The sequence below is a fragment of the Nelumbo lutea genome, chromosome 3 (genome assembly GCF_056320005.1).
Source record: "Nelumbo lutea isolate HS-2025 chromosome 3, American lotus-T2T, whole genome shotgun sequence".
NCBI classification, from domain to species: Eukaryota; Viridiplantae; Streptophyta; class Magnoliopsida; order Proteales; family Nelumbonaceae; genus Nelumbo; species Nelumbo lutea.
In genome coordinates this window covers 33,565,500-33,580,754 of record NC_142686.1, presented here as the reverse complement: position 1 = coordinate 33,580,754, position 15,255 = coordinate 33,565,500, and the positions used below count along the sequence as shown (strand labels likewise).

At 40.7% G+C, this 15,255-nt stretch overlaps 1 protein-coding gene and 1 long non-coding RNA gene across 2 annotated transcripts; one reads left to right on the top strand and one right to left on the bottom strand.

Annotated features, from left to right (window-relative positions):
* Nucleotides 1-7,819: 7,819 nt before the first annotated feature.
* On the bottom strand, nt 7,820-8,585 carry LOC148864125 (ribosomal protein-like protein). Its single transcript, XM_088979954.1, has one exon. It carries the CDS (start codon nt 8,442-8,444, stop codon nt 7,995-7,997), a length of 450 nt encoding a protein of 149 aa, XP_088836080.1. The 5' UTR covers nt 8,445-8,585; the 3' UTR covers nt 7,820-7,994.
* Nucleotides 8,586-8,727: 142 nt separating this feature from the next.
* On the top strand, nt 8,728-11,272 carry LOC148864124 (uncharacterized). The gene is made up of 2 exons (XR_016110393.1): nt 8,728-10,422; nt 10,576-11,272. It is a non-coding gene; the product is annotated as an uncharacterized LOC148864124 (long non-coding RNA).
* The last annotated feature ends 3,983 nt before the right edge of the window (nt 11,273-15,255 follow it).

Below are 15,255 nucleotides of genomic sequence, written 5' to 3'. Positions count from 1 at the left end.
GTAGGCGGCGGGAGCTAAGGGACCTACGAGAACTTCATCTTTTCCTCCTCTTTGTAGGTGGCGGGAGCTGAGGGACTTGCGAGAACTCCATCTTTTCCTCCTCTTTGTAGGCGGCGGGAGCTGAAGGACCTGCGAGAACTGAATTAGAGGTCCCGGGGGTATTTTCCCGGTGGGGGCTCTCCGACGCTTAAGTTAGCACTCTTATTATAGAGAGTTTTGAAGATAATATGAGAGAGCTAGAGAGCAGGGTTGCTTCCCTTTTTTTCATCCCCCTCCCCTTTGGGGGGTGAGGTCTTTATATACCGGAGTCCTCGCGGGTTAGGTGGGTGAAAAGCCACCAAACGGTAAGACTCGTCGCATCCTGTCAGAACCGGGGTACGGTGGTGAACTCCTCGAGGTCGTCAGGCTGGCGCTTGTGTCAGGCGGGCAAGTCGGCGCCTGGACCGGGTTGTCGTCAGGTCGACGCCTGTGTCAGTCGGCGGGTCAGTGTTTAGACTAGGTCATCAGGTCGGCACCTGTGTCAGTCGGCGGGTCAGTGTCTAGGCCAGGTTTGTCGGTGGGCGCCTTTATCGGATCATGCGCTAGGCTGGTCCAGGTTGGCCAAGTTGCGCAGGCCGCACACCGCACGCAGCTCACGCAGGCCGTGCGCAGTTCGCGCAGGCCGCACGCTAGATCGCGTGCAGTTTGCGCAAGCCACACGCCAGGCAGCGCGCGCTTCGCGCAGGTTGCGCGTGCCATGCGCAGTTCGCGCAGGCCGCGTGCACGCCGTGTAGGTCATGCGTGCCGTGCGCAGTTCGCGCAGGTGGGTCACCAACTTCGTAAGTTTGTTGGCTGGGTGTTTTCCTAGTTGTCACGAGGTGCCACGTGTCACAATTTCACTGAAGGGCCAAATCTGCCCTCATCAATAGCCCCCCACTCCTAAGCTGATAGTAACTCAGCGAAGGGAGTAGATTTCTTTTGGCCCGTAAGTCGATGAGCTAGTAAGTGCTGATCCAATTACTAGTGTGGCCCGTAGGCTTTGGGAGCGACTCGTAGTCTACTCTTCTTTGACTTTTGCCCATGCCGGAGAGGCGGCTGGGTCTTTAGTGGTAATGTGGCCCGTAGGCTTTGGGAGTGACCAGTGGTCTACTCTTTTCTAACATTGCCCGTGCTGGAGAGGTGACCGGGTCTTAAGTAGTAATGTGGCCCGTAGGCTTGGCCTGCATCAGATTCGTAATGCCGGTCACCTACTCCTACAAGAAGCTACTAGGGGCTCGACCTTCGGGGGCAGCACTACTAACTTTAGGTTGCCAGCTCACACGGGAGCCTTGGAAGGCTCGACCAGTAAAGGCGCCTATGTAGTCAGTTGGCCGCCAACTCCCGCGGAAGCCACGAAGAGCTCATCTTTGTAGGGTGGACCTTGCGGAGAGAACTGATGTGGCATTATCTAAATTGAAAGTAAGGTTGGTAGAGCTACTTAGTCCGTTAGCTCCCTGCACAGACGGCGCCAATTGATGTAACCGTTTTTTGTCACGTACCATTTTTTGTGATGTATAAATTTTTTGGCTAAGTACCTCATTGTTTGACCTGGTGGTGACGTGCCTTGGTGATGAGCTACTTGGTGGCGAACTCCCTGGGGGAGAACTGCTTGGTGACGAACTGCTTGGTGGCAAACTGCCCGGTGGCGAGCTCCCTGGTGGAGAGCTACTTGGTGACGAACTGCCGGGTGGCGAACTGCCTGGTGGTGCTCCCTAGTGGCAAACTGCCTGGTGGTGAACTGCTTGGTGGTGATCTCCCTGGTGGCGAACTACCTGATGGCGAACTGCCTGGTGGCAAACTCCCTGGTGGCAAACTGCCTGGTGGCGAACTGCTTGGTGGCGAGTTGCTTGGTGGCGAACTGCCTGGTGGACTCGTCACTTGACTTGCTCCTAGGCGGCCTGCAACTCAGAGGATGGTGGAGCTCCCTGGTGCAGCGCAACCCGACTACCCTCCGCGTGAGGTGATTTTCTCTCCTTTGTAGGTGGCGGGAGCTGAGGGACCTGCGAGAACTTCATCTTTTCCTCCTCTTTGTAGGTGGCGGGAGCTGAGGGACCTGCGAGAACTCCATCTTTTCCTCCTCTTTGTAGGCGGCGGGAGCTAAAGGACCTGCGAGAACTGAATCAGAGGTCCCGGGGGTATTTTCCCGGTGGGGGCTCTTCGACGCTTAAATTAGCACTCTTATTATAGAGAGTTTTGAAGATAATATGAAAGAGCTAGAGAGCAGGGTTACTTCCCTTTTTTTCATCCCCCTCCCCTTTGGGGGGTGAGGTCTTTATATACCGGAGTCCTCGCGGGTTAGGTGGGTGAAAAGCCACCAAACGGTAAGACTCGTCGCATCCTGTTAGAACCAGGGTATGGTGGTGAACTCCTCGAGGTCGTCAGGCGGCCAGGTCGGCGCCTGGGCCGGGTTGTCAGAGGGGTGCCTGCTTCAGTCGGCAGGTCAATGTCTAGGCCAGGTCGTCAGGTCGGTGCCTGTGTTAGTCGGCGGGTCAGTGTCTAGGCCAGGTTTTTCGGTGGGCGCCTTGGCCGGATCATGCGCTAGGCTGGTCCAGGTCGGCCAGGTCGCGCAGGCCGCACGCCGCACGCAGCTCGCGGAGGCCGTGCGCAGTTCACGCAGGCCGCGAGCTAGGCCGCGTGCAGTTCGCACGGGCCACACGCTAGGCCATGCGCAGTTCGCACAGGCCACGCCCGCGCTGCGCAGGTCGAGCCAGGCCGGATAGACTGGTGCTCGGGTGGGTCACCAACTTCGTAAGTTTGTTGGCTAGGTATTTTCCTAGTTGTCACGAGGTACCACGTGTCACTATTTCACTGGAGGGCCACATCTGCCCTCATCAGGTGGTAAACTGGATTTCATGTCAAACCAACCAGATTTCATGGTTGGATTGGAAGCATCTACAAACCCCAAGACCAAGACAGTTTGGTTGAAGTTTGGTTCACACTCCCGTTAAACGAGTCAATCCGATTCAATTGGTTAGAAAAAGACAAAATCAGATGAAACAAGTCTTTTTGCCTCTCATTCGTTTGAATTTCCCTTTCTTCCATTTTCATTTTCACCAGAGACCTGACCCAAGAGCAAGAGACCACCAATGGCAATTTCACCAAGCTTTGACAACGTAGTGTCAACTAGCATTAAGCATTTCTTCTTCTCCTTCCCCTTCCAACCCCGTTATTCCTCTTCCTTAACATCTTCCTCCTTCCTCTTCTTCTAGCAGAATATTATTGGCGGCGATTTCACTATTTCACCAACTTCCCACCTTCAACTTCTTGATTCTCATTGCAGAGAATATCCTTTAAGAGCTGTGATTCATATGGCCTGATTCCCTCCCACTTTCTGTGTATACAATTAAATTTAATCGTCACAACTGTTGTATAGGTAGCTCTAGAAGATCAAGAAAGGTTTTCATGCTTATCATATTCTTCATTTACATTGATTACCAAGTTTTCTCAATATCATAGTTGGTCGTTTTGTGAAAAATGAATATAAGTTACTGTTCAACGCACAAGACAGACAATAAATAAGAGAGAACACTTTCACATTACATAAATCAAGCATCAATCCTTTTTTTTTTTTTTTGGCTTTCAAAAAAACATCCATTTTCGTGGATTCTTTCCGTTTTCCATTCAATATCGTTTGGGTTCATCATAGCCGACACAACATGCGAAAACTCAGAGGCACAATTGTTTCTTCAAGCTTTACAGCACCAACCTCCCGCTAGGTGACATGCCATCAGAATTGGAAGGCAATCGCTGTCGAAGCTTGGTGAAACAATGAAATCACTGCTGGTGGTCTCCTTCCAAAAGAAAAGGAAGAAGATGTTAACGAAGATGAATAATAAGGTTAAAAGAAAAAGGAGAAGAAAGGATGTTTACCGCCGATTGACTACATGCCATTGGAGTTCGGTGAAATAGTGAAATCGCCACCGGTGGTCTGTTGCTAGAAGAAGAGAAAGGAATAAGATATTAACAGAGGAATAACAGGGTTGTAAGGAGAATGAGAAGAAGGGATCCGACGTATTCTTATTGTCAGTTGGCTCCATACCGTCAGAGCTTGGTAGAATCGTCGTGGTGGTCTCTTGCTCTTGGACTAAGGCTCCAATCGGGGAAGGAGAATTCAAACGAATGAGAGGAAAAAAAAAAAGAGGCTTTTATGGGTGGTTTTGTCTCTTTCCAACATTGAACCGGATTGACTCGTTTAACAAGAGCGTGAATCGAACTTAACATTAACGGAATTGTTAGATTTGAAAAGAGTGACGTGCACGCTTCCCATTGGAGGGTACTCGCTCCCCATGAACCGATGGGTTCACTGGATTCGAGCTCAAGGGCTACCATTACCATTAAGGGGGTGCTTGATGTCGTGTATATACTATGTATGTGTGTCACATCAGCATTTTGTTTTATGGTTTTAAGAAACATTAGGGCATTGGAGAAAATAAGAATTTGATATTTCCCCAAATGCTTCATGCACAAAAATCAAAGTTTTCAGTTTTCTACCATTTATTTGATGACAAAGGGTGAACCAAACAATTGTTTCATATACAATAAATGCCAACACTTATCTGTCATTAATATGGCAGCATTTTTTTCATAAAGGATGGGACTGTTTTGGTTCCATTTATAACAGAAAGAGGCATTTAGTTTCATGCTTTCATGTAAACCATCATTATCCACAAAATAGCATGGATAGGAACAAGTCACACCTTAATCTATCGACAACAGCATTTTACTATAGATGGGCCACACCATGGTGTGGATAGTTGGTGGGAAGAATTCAATATAATATAACTGTGTTACAGTGACCCAACTACCATCATTTTGGTTAACCTTTTAACATATTTTCATTTATAATTAAATTTATTTTTAAATCATTTTTAATTAAATTATGATTACTTTAAATTCATGATCAACCATGTATTTGACAAACTATACATGAAATGTATGAAATCAATAAGTGTAACATGAACTAATCTACTATGGGTGTGAATAATTTATATTCACATAATTTTATCCATAATTTATAAGAACTGTGAACAATGATATAGTGTAAATTGATCCCTAACATAAAGTTTAATATGGATCATGGTTCAATTGAGAAATCCAAAGGAAACTAACTCAACCTGCCTGACTTTGGCATAAACGTGGGAATGCGAGATGAATCATGTACAGGGGTGTCATACGACCTGATTTTTTTTTCATTTATTTGTTATGCTCGCTTTTCAATAATTAAAATAAATGTTGTTTGTTTTTAGAACAAATGGACTATAATCCACCTCAAAAATCTGAAATTGCAGCCCCCTCATAGTCTACTAGTAGCCCACCTATAAACCACATCCTGCCCGTGGACTTGATATCAATCCACGTCCAGGATTTAGTCCACCCTAGAAATCTTAGCTCCACCCTTGGGGTGGACTAAACTATAAAAATCCCAAAGAATTTTTTAGCAAACCTTACCAAATACAATGGTTGGTGGACTAATTTAGTGCAGTTTGCGAAGAACCTACGGTAAATCGATTTGTTGGTGGATAAAATTTATGGAAAAAAATGATCAAAAGAACAAAAGAATTGGTACAAATACACTTGGGTTACAGAACCTTTACCCGGGTAAATGAATTAATTGCCTACAAACGGTTCTCTTGTCACTCAAAAATCAAATAAAAACAAATTGGTTTTATTTCAAAGTGCAAGTTTTTTTCCTGAAGGGTTTGCCTCGAGAAATATATACAATGGTTGGGTTACTGAAGAAAGATAAAATTGCTTCCTTAGGTTTGTTGCTCTTACAACTAAAAGTGCAAAAACCCAAATAATGAATATATAGTCTCATTTTCATCTCTATCATGCATGTTGCCCTTTGGGCTGAACGCCAGAAAAATGAAAATAATTGATCATAGTTGCATAAGAAAAAGAATGAAAACAAGTTCACCTGGAATGAATCATGTTTGCTTAGTCAATTTGGGTCTGAGATCTGGTACTTAGTGATCATTGTCAACACTTAAATTCCATTATCAGAGAGCTTCCCATCCGACATTGAGTACTTTCCTCATCCACTTAATTGGACCTCCCATACATTCACCACATGTCCAAGTCAACACTTAAATTCCATTATCAGAGAGCTTCCCATCCGACATTGAGTACTTTCCTCATCCACTTAATTGGACCTCCCATACATTCACCATATGTCCAAGTCAACACTTAAATTCCATTATCAGAGAGCTTCCCATCCGACATTGAGTACTTTCCTCATCCACTTAATTGGACCTCCCATACATTCACCACATGTCCAAGCTTGCGTACTTTCCTCATCCATCTTTGTAGTTTGTACAAAGCAGTTTTGCATGGACAAAAGAACAGAAAATCCACATTATGGGAAAGCATGGAGTCAATAAATCAAAAGAAAAGTATATATTAATAAAATAGTACATATGTTTTCAATTCTAACACCTTATACATATAAGTAAAGGGTGTAAAGGCTTATCTTTGCTTAGGAAAAAATGGATTGAATGCATACATTAACTATTAGTGCTAGAATTGTCCCTGAAGAATCCATAGCCTAAGAATCATATATGCATGTAGGGATGGAGGCACCACATCCATTTAGGAGATACATAAATTACACAGCCACTAATCCAAACTTGAGCACCAATGGATAATCTGCTGCTGTTGCAACAACAACAGCTGTCAATAACAACAACATTCAGTAGATGAAAAGTGTGAAAACTTACTCTGAAACATCAAGGGAGTGTTCGACAACATGGTTGGTTTTGTTTTCACTACACTGCAATCCATGAACTGAGCAAACAAATTCAATCAAAATGCATGCGAATTTAATTAGGATTTGTCAATCAATCATCTCAAGATTTCAGTCTAAAATGATCCACTACAGTCCACTGGAGTTTTCTCAAAAGTGTCTCGACTCTTGACAATTATCATCATGCCCTTCAGGCTTCAACATCTTAACAATTAGATTCTATCTTGAGCCTCAGTATATCAAATATATGGTGCCTGAGCTCATTTGCATCTGATCCGATTTCAATTATCAATGTCTGTGTTTGACTTGTCTTCTTCAATATCCCAAAGATGGAAATCGACTATTCTGGATGATGCCGTGTGGTGGCAATTGCAAACATGGCATTCCAAATTGACCATCAAACGCACAACTCTGTCCAGAAGAAGGTCAGAGGGCTTTGAAAGTTTTATAGCCTAGTGTAACAACATCAAGAAAACTTGATAGTCAGACCTGTATATCAATAACCCTGCCTAGGTGCTTTGTCAACTAAAAATAACCCTTTACAATCTTCTCACAAAGAGACAGGTTCCGAGCACAACTTGTTGAAGTTCCTAAACCTTCAAACTTCATTACAATTCCAATATAATTGAGGAAGGTTGACTAATTTAAACAAGTTACTAGCTAAATCTGCTCTCAAGTCCCAACCATAGCTAACATGGTCAAACAAACAGAAATTCTTCAGCAGAAAACCAAAATCCCCTGTTTAGATAATTCAAAAAATAACCTAATCAAGTAATGCCAGTACTAACCACTTCCTGCTCCTCAAGAATCCATCACTTGCATCAATTAGCGTTTGGGAGAAGTCAAGTAAATATTTTATTGCTTCTAAGTTCTAACTCCATTAAAAAAAAAGAATATTTACCAATTTAAATAACAAAAATTAAGAAATACCTATAGTATAAAGTAAAAAATCAATTATGAAAACAGGAACTACCCAGAAACACTAAGAAACCAAAGTTTCCAAGAGGTCAAGAGATAGGAAAAATAATTCAAATGGCCAACTTATTCAATCACAATCACTAGTAAAAAACGTGATTACTTTTCTTTTCTCCTTGACCAAATCATGAAAATGAAAGTTCACTGAGCTGTAAAGGAAACCAGTTAATTCTTTTCTTCTCTTCTTCAACCATACAGACTAATCGGTAAGATAGCAAAAGTGGAGAACAAGAAAGGGAGCTCATACGTCACAATACGTTCAGGACCTCGTAGAGCTTTTAACAGCATCCCACATTTGCCCAATTGCTCCCACAACATGAGGAAAGGCGTTTCCAACTCCTCTCACAATCGCACCAGCAGCAACTCCAATTGCCAAAGTTTCTCCATATCCAGGCTTTGAGTCCATCTTCAACTCCAGAATCGCGAGGCGCGTATTGGCCGTATCGAGCTTTCGTGAACTCTCCGCCATGAACTTATCCTTCCTTCCTCTGCCGGAGCTCACCACTTGAACCAATACGGACTGGAGATCTTCAATAACTTTCATCGAAGCTTCCTTGGTTTCCATCCCCTGAGATTCATAATGGGCTACAAGCTCTTGTGGGGTTGGGAGTTTTCTTTTCTGGGGTTCTTTTCCCTTTGAAGCAGGAGGCGTCGGTGACGTAGCCGATGGACTTGGAGGAACAGCACTTGGGGTTGCAGGTTGCTGCATTTCTTTTGAAAGAAAGGAATAAATCTAGTTGATTGAAGTGGGTATTGCAGATGAGCTGAAAAACCAACGAGGTCTCTTCCAAATTTCCTATCGGACTTTGAGGGTAAACTAAAAATTTTCTTAATAGGCTTCAAAGATGAACTGAAATTCCCAACTGGGTTTTGAATACAGACTAGAAAATCTAACTTATCTTCGGTAACTAGGCAAGCAAAAACCCTAAATGGGTTTCCGACTTGAAGATAGGTCTTGGAAAGTTCTGGTCACCAGAGTCCAAAATTTTAATGGAGCGAATGGAGCTTGAACCCCAAGTAAAGTTTCAGGTAAGAAATGAAACAGAAACCCTAACAAATTTGTTAGGGTTTTAAGTTGGGTGTTCGGGGTTACGGAGAAGGACGGAGAAGGATGATAGCGGCGGCAGACTGGCAGTCGAACCGATGAAAAACAACCCGTGAATGGGATAAGAGACACTTTTGCCTTTTCTTTTTGGCATTTAAAATAGGGTAAAACGATAATTTTCTTTTTTTTCTTTTTGCATTTTCTGTTATTTAAAGTAGGATATATTATTTAAAATACCTATATATAGTTTAGGAAATTGATTACGGTAAATTTCTTAAACTACCTTATCATTTTTTGGTCAATTAACTAATTGTAACTTTACTGTTTTAAAATTTACTAATACAATTCCTACTATTACTGATAATTGACTGTTATAACTTTCAAAAATATCAATTTACCCTTGTTTTAACTTATGCACCAGCATCTGCATTAATGTCACCTTTCTTGTTCTCCCGTGAGTCTCCCTCCCCTTACGGCCTCCTGCAACACCTTTTTCATGCTATCTTTACAACCTATAATAATTTCCCCCATTTATTCCTAACCCTACCTCCAGTCTCATTCTCTCTTATTTTTCTCTTTCTTTCTTCTCTTATTCTCACAGTTTTCATCCCCTATCACTAACTTCAGCCAACTATGTTTAATTTCTTCAAAGTCGCAACATCGAATAGAGCTGGCGGCAAACTTTGTTCTACTCTCCCCTCTCTCTCTCTCTTGTGACCCTCTGAGCTATGGGTGGTTGTAATAGAGTACGACCTGGAGTTATATAGCACATAGGACGATATGGGAGAGATATGCTTCACTCTACGCAACAGCTCTTATGCATAGTAGGGCTGTTCATAACAAGATCCAAATTGACCAACCCAGTCCAATCTAATTCGAATTAATTGGTTTTTTTAGCACTGGTTGGTTTTGGATTACAAAAAAACATAAATCCATACTTCTGTTCGATTTGATTTCAGTTTTCACACATGAAAATCGAATGACCTGAACCGAATTATATATTTCTGGCCAGATCGGATTAGTTGGAAAAACACTATTAAACCAACACAATCCAACTCGTGAACAGCCCTAACGCGTACCACGCACTCTACGCACCAAATTGCACGCAACCCTACACAGCTCATAGGTGGTTGTAACAGAGCTGAGCTGAGCTATGCTTCACTCTACGCAGTGAAGCCGCCTCATGAGATGCTGACCAGATATCATCAGCATTTGAGTTCATAGGACGAGGAAGCCTACTCACCAACTCAGGGAAATGAGCCTTGTTGACTGCACTCTAAGATTTAACGCTGCAACGTCATGGTGGCTGTCATCTCTAGCGTTTCGAAGATGCCCAACTAAATTGTCATTTTCTTCCCCCGCTCACATATCTCTAACACCCTTGGTTCAATTCACCGAAAAACACCCTTGATTGGAGTTCAATACGTACAGGTCGAGAGAGGGCGGTGGAACAGGGGAGAGCGGAGGTAGAGAGAGAGGGGCGGTGAAACAGGGGAGAGCGGAGGCAGGGAGAGAGAGAAGATCGATCCAGGTTTACTATCGCTGGCGACGACAGGGAGAGAGATGGATTGTGCACCAGGCCGAGAGAGAAATATGGGAGCTTCCGCCGCTGCGTGTAATCCCAACACTGATTGTGCACCAGGTCGGGTAGTTAGGAGTGTGATTCTTTTCCATTTTGCATTTTTTTTCTGATTAGAATGGAAGCATATAAATAGTGTAAATTCATTTAATTGGAGTGTTGATGTTCTTATTCTCGAGTAATTCCTAATATCTCTCTCATCCTGTCATTGTACAGGTGGTGGTTCCGCTGAATACATGGATTCTCATCTCCAATTTCAAGGTGGCCTACAATCTCCTCCGCCGACCGAACGGTACGTTCAACCGCCACCTGATGGAGTTCCTCGATCGGAAATTCACTGCCAACACAAGCCCGTCGATGGAGTGTTATCTTTCGGTGTCATAGTGGACCGTGCAACTAGCCTCCTCATCTGGATATAACGGCCAGCTCCGGCCAAATGTAGCTCAAACTCAGCCGGGTATCATGGAGCTTGAGCGGCCCCTGAGTACAGAGGTCGTCCCCGTCATAATTTTCTTCCACGGAGGTAGCTTGGCACACTCGTCCGCCAACAGTGCCATCTACGACACACTCTGCCGCCGGCTTGTGGGATTTTCGAAGAGAGATTTAGCATAAAGACAAGCCTCAGCAATATGAGAACGGTGTCAAAAGTTTTATTTTGAAAATTTAAAAAAGGAAGATGGGCAAAATAGTCTTTTTAATCATCGTGTTAACGGACATAGGAATAACACTACTCATTTTTCAAAGAGTAAGGGTATATTTAGTCAATTCTTTAAACCATAAGAGTAGTTTAAGAAATTTATTGGTTAACTATACTGAATATATATTGTCTTAAAGTATACATAAACTTTCTAAATAATTGTCATCATCTTTAAATATTGATTAAAAAATAGAAAAATATTAAATTTACCCTCTATTATTTCTCAAATTTTCACATATGATGAATCCTAAGAAACTAGAATCTCGCCAGTGTTTTTTCTCCGATTTTTTGATAGTTTTACTTCTATGCGGCGAAAATAGACCTGTTCATGGGCCGACCTGGCCCCTAAACGGGCTTGAACAGGTATATGGGCCCGTGGGCTTAATCTCGGGCCAAAAAGCCCGGCCCGTAATAAATTCGAGCCGGGCTCGAGATTTGCCAAAATAGCCCAGCCCGACCTATAATTAAACCTAAAAACCCTAGTTGAATACCCCTCTTTTTTTCACCTCTTTCCCTTATTTTTCCAACCGAACCCTTCTTCTCCACATCATTTTTCCTTTTTTTATATTATTTTTTTAATGTAAATAAATTTTGAATTTATATTCTTTTTTTAATATAAATAAATTCTAATTTATATTGATTATTGAATAGGGAAATTTTCTAATTTTTTTATTAGGTCAGGCTTCGGGCCCAAATTATAGGCCTATTGGTCGGGCCGAGCTCGAGCTCGGGCCTAACATATTTCCATTAATAAAGAGTAAAAGCCCGACCCGAACTCGGCCCGGCCCGGCCCGGCTCATGAACAGGTCTAGGCGAAAATGACAATCCTTCATCGCCACTAAATACTTTATAAGATTTGGGCATAAATTGGAGAAACAAAAGATTAAGCGTTAACAGGGTTACTCCGATTGTGAGTCTTCTGGTTCCCGAGGCTAGAATTAGCATGAAAAACAATTCTACGATTCCCACGAAAGCTTTGCCATTCGAAACCGAAACTTGGTGACATTTATGGCTTTTTATTGGCTACAAGAGGAAGGGAGATTTCCTTGCTAATTAGAATGCTAAGGCCCTTGCGTTGGGGGAACCTCTAGTTCAGAACATACTGAAAGGTGGCACATAATGGTCTAACATCAACACAGGAACACAGCCTGCATAGGTGCCTCGACAACTCTAGGGCTTGCCGCTTTCTACCCACTCAGGCAGATGCAGTACTTGCTCTTCCTCACCATGTCGTAGTAAGACACACCTTTTGGGAGAGACTCATAAACCTGTGCATCTTCATCTTTGTTCTTCCGTGCTTAAATAGCACTGGCTAGATGGATTCGTCTAGTTTCCTGGCAAAGAATGCTAGGATTGGATGATGAGAAGGAGATGGGCTACCAATCAAACCCTTGATTTCTCATGTTATCATATTGATTTTTGGCAAGGATGCATCTTTGGATGGGTTGAATCCTTCAAGAGGTATTTGCATTGGAGAGAACCCGGATGCCATTGTTGTACAGATGTTTTGAAACAGAGATCTCAAACTAGAGACCATTCCCAACCGGTGAACCCTACTTACCATTAACCAAGCAAATTTACATGCGTCATCAGATCATTGCCACTTCCCCCCTTCTTTCTTGTCGTTCACAATCGAGCTATTAACTCGTCATTAGGGTTTTCAATGTGCTTACGTGTCTATCTGATCTCTACAACTTCGATTTTCTGATAGGCTGATTTGAAAGGGATGGTGGTATTTTAGCCTTTTTTTTTTGTTCAGAGTGATTAGGGAGCCTCTCAGTGTCTAAGGTTGATTTTGTATCTTCTTTTGAATCTCTGGCTTTGATTAGGGTTCTTGATCTTCCAACCTAGAGTTTCAAAGAGCATCGACCTTGCCTTCAGTGCTCTGATAATTCATCCACTGGCGTGAAACGACAATTCCCTCGGTAACCTCTTTCCATGGTGGTTCATGTTTTCATCGCTTGAAGAAGCCTCTGGAGACTTCCTATTTTAAATGTTTGTCTTTGCCTTCTGTAAATTCCCCTGAAGAGAATTTTATTGAATATATCTTCAAAGTAGTATATAAGGATGCAGAGGAGGGGGCCTCTAGTGAGTGGTGAGGAAGCATTTCGAAGTGAACTTTCCACCCAAGAGGTTTGATGCATACCACATGGTTCTTCATTCTGTCTGGCACAGAAGACCAAATGTTTGAATTCACGATGAACAAGTATAGAGAAGGGACGACGAAAACAGAAATATGCTTCCACAATAGCCAAAAAATTCAAAGTGTTGTTGGGGCATTTTCACCGGAAAAGTAGAATCTTATACGTTGTTCTTATGTGCTTCCATCCTTTGTAAAACCAAGCATGTTAGCAAGTCTCACTCCCCTCTTTGTCTTTATTTCTCTGATGCCACCATTGCCGCTAACGAGATATCTGAAACTCTCCCCTTTTTGTCTTTATGAATATAATAATATTATTATTTTATTATTTATCATCAATTTATAAATATTTTATTAATATTATTATTATATTAATCAGATATCCATCGAATTTAGACATAAAACAAAAATAAATTATTAAAATATTATATGCTATTAATTAAATAAATTGTATATAAATATCGGATTTGGAATGGGGTAAATTCATATTCAAAGTATGGAATTGAAATATTCCATGACCTTAGATTGAATTGAAATATTACAGCCCTAAATTTTTGAAAAGGATTGTTAGTTTGGGATTTTATCAAAATATTTATTCCAAACATTTCTATAAAATGAAAAAAAAATAAAAATTTTATTACGAAAAGATGGAATTGCAACAAACACATCATGTAATTTATATCAATTAAACCGGAAATGAAAAAAACACTACTTTGTTTTAGAAAATTGTTGAAAAAAAAGAGTAGTTTGGAAATTTAAACATTTCCAAAGTTAATCTAAGGGTTTATTTGGTTTGTGGACAAGATTGGATTTGGAATCACCTATTATTTGATGCCTACTTGGTGTAGTGAGAAATTGGAATTAGATTTTGATTGTTGTTATTTGGTTCATTTAGAGTTGGAATTGGAACCAACTGAAAATTTTCAAATTTGAATTAATCTATTTATTATTTTATTAATAATTTATAGATATATAATAATTATTTTATGAATTTATTATTATTATTATTATTATTTTAATATTTTAGTATTTATCATTAATTTATAAATATTTTATTAATATATTATTATATTAACCTTATATCCATCGAATTTAGACATAAAATAAAATTAAATAATTAAAATATTATATGCTATTAATTAAATAAATTGTATATAAATATCGGATTTGGAATGGGGTAAATTCATATTCAAACTATGGAATTGAAATATTGCATGACCTTAGATCGAATTGGAATTCAGGCTCAAACAAAGAGACAGCCCTAAATTTTTGAAAAGGATTGTTAGTTTGGCATATACCATTTTGGTAAAATGGATAATATCAAAATATAGAATGAATGAGAAATGAACATATTTTTTGTTTGTTTGTTTTCCTAACTTGCAACGTGGTTTCAATGTATTGTGTTTCTTATCTTTTTCACTTTGGATGTGTCAAAACCTAGTCCTCTAAAGATATATTTGGACCACTTGGTAGGCCCTATAGGTTTGGCCTACAGTCAAGCCCAAGTGTAAGTTTGCTTTGGTTGAGCTAGGCCAGTTGGCATATCCCAGGGTTTTCGTTAATAAATGCTCAGAATACAGCTTACACAAATGGATGAAAAGCTGAACTAAATACAAAATTTGCATCTGTTTGTTTGTAATAGTGATTTGCATTTTTGTCCGGTACAATTTCTTTTGTTTCATTTACACTCATTGGAACAGTGTGAATTTTATATATCAAAAACTGATACAAAATTAAATTTGCACCACCTTCCAACTACCTCAATTTTCTTTCATATAAAGTGGGGACACATCATCTAGATCCCTATTTATTCACTCTTAAACAAACTAATATTTGTGTACGTGACAAATTTTATAATGATGATAGTATATAATATGTTTCTAAAATTTTCTACAATTTTTTTTTATATTTTTATGTCTATAAAATTATTCTTATTTGTCAGACTTATTATGGTTCATTAATAAAGAGATGTACCTAGATGTTTTCTACATAATTTATATATTTTTTTGTATACTTTTGTGTTTTTTATCTTTTAAAAATAAAATTTTATTACTTAATT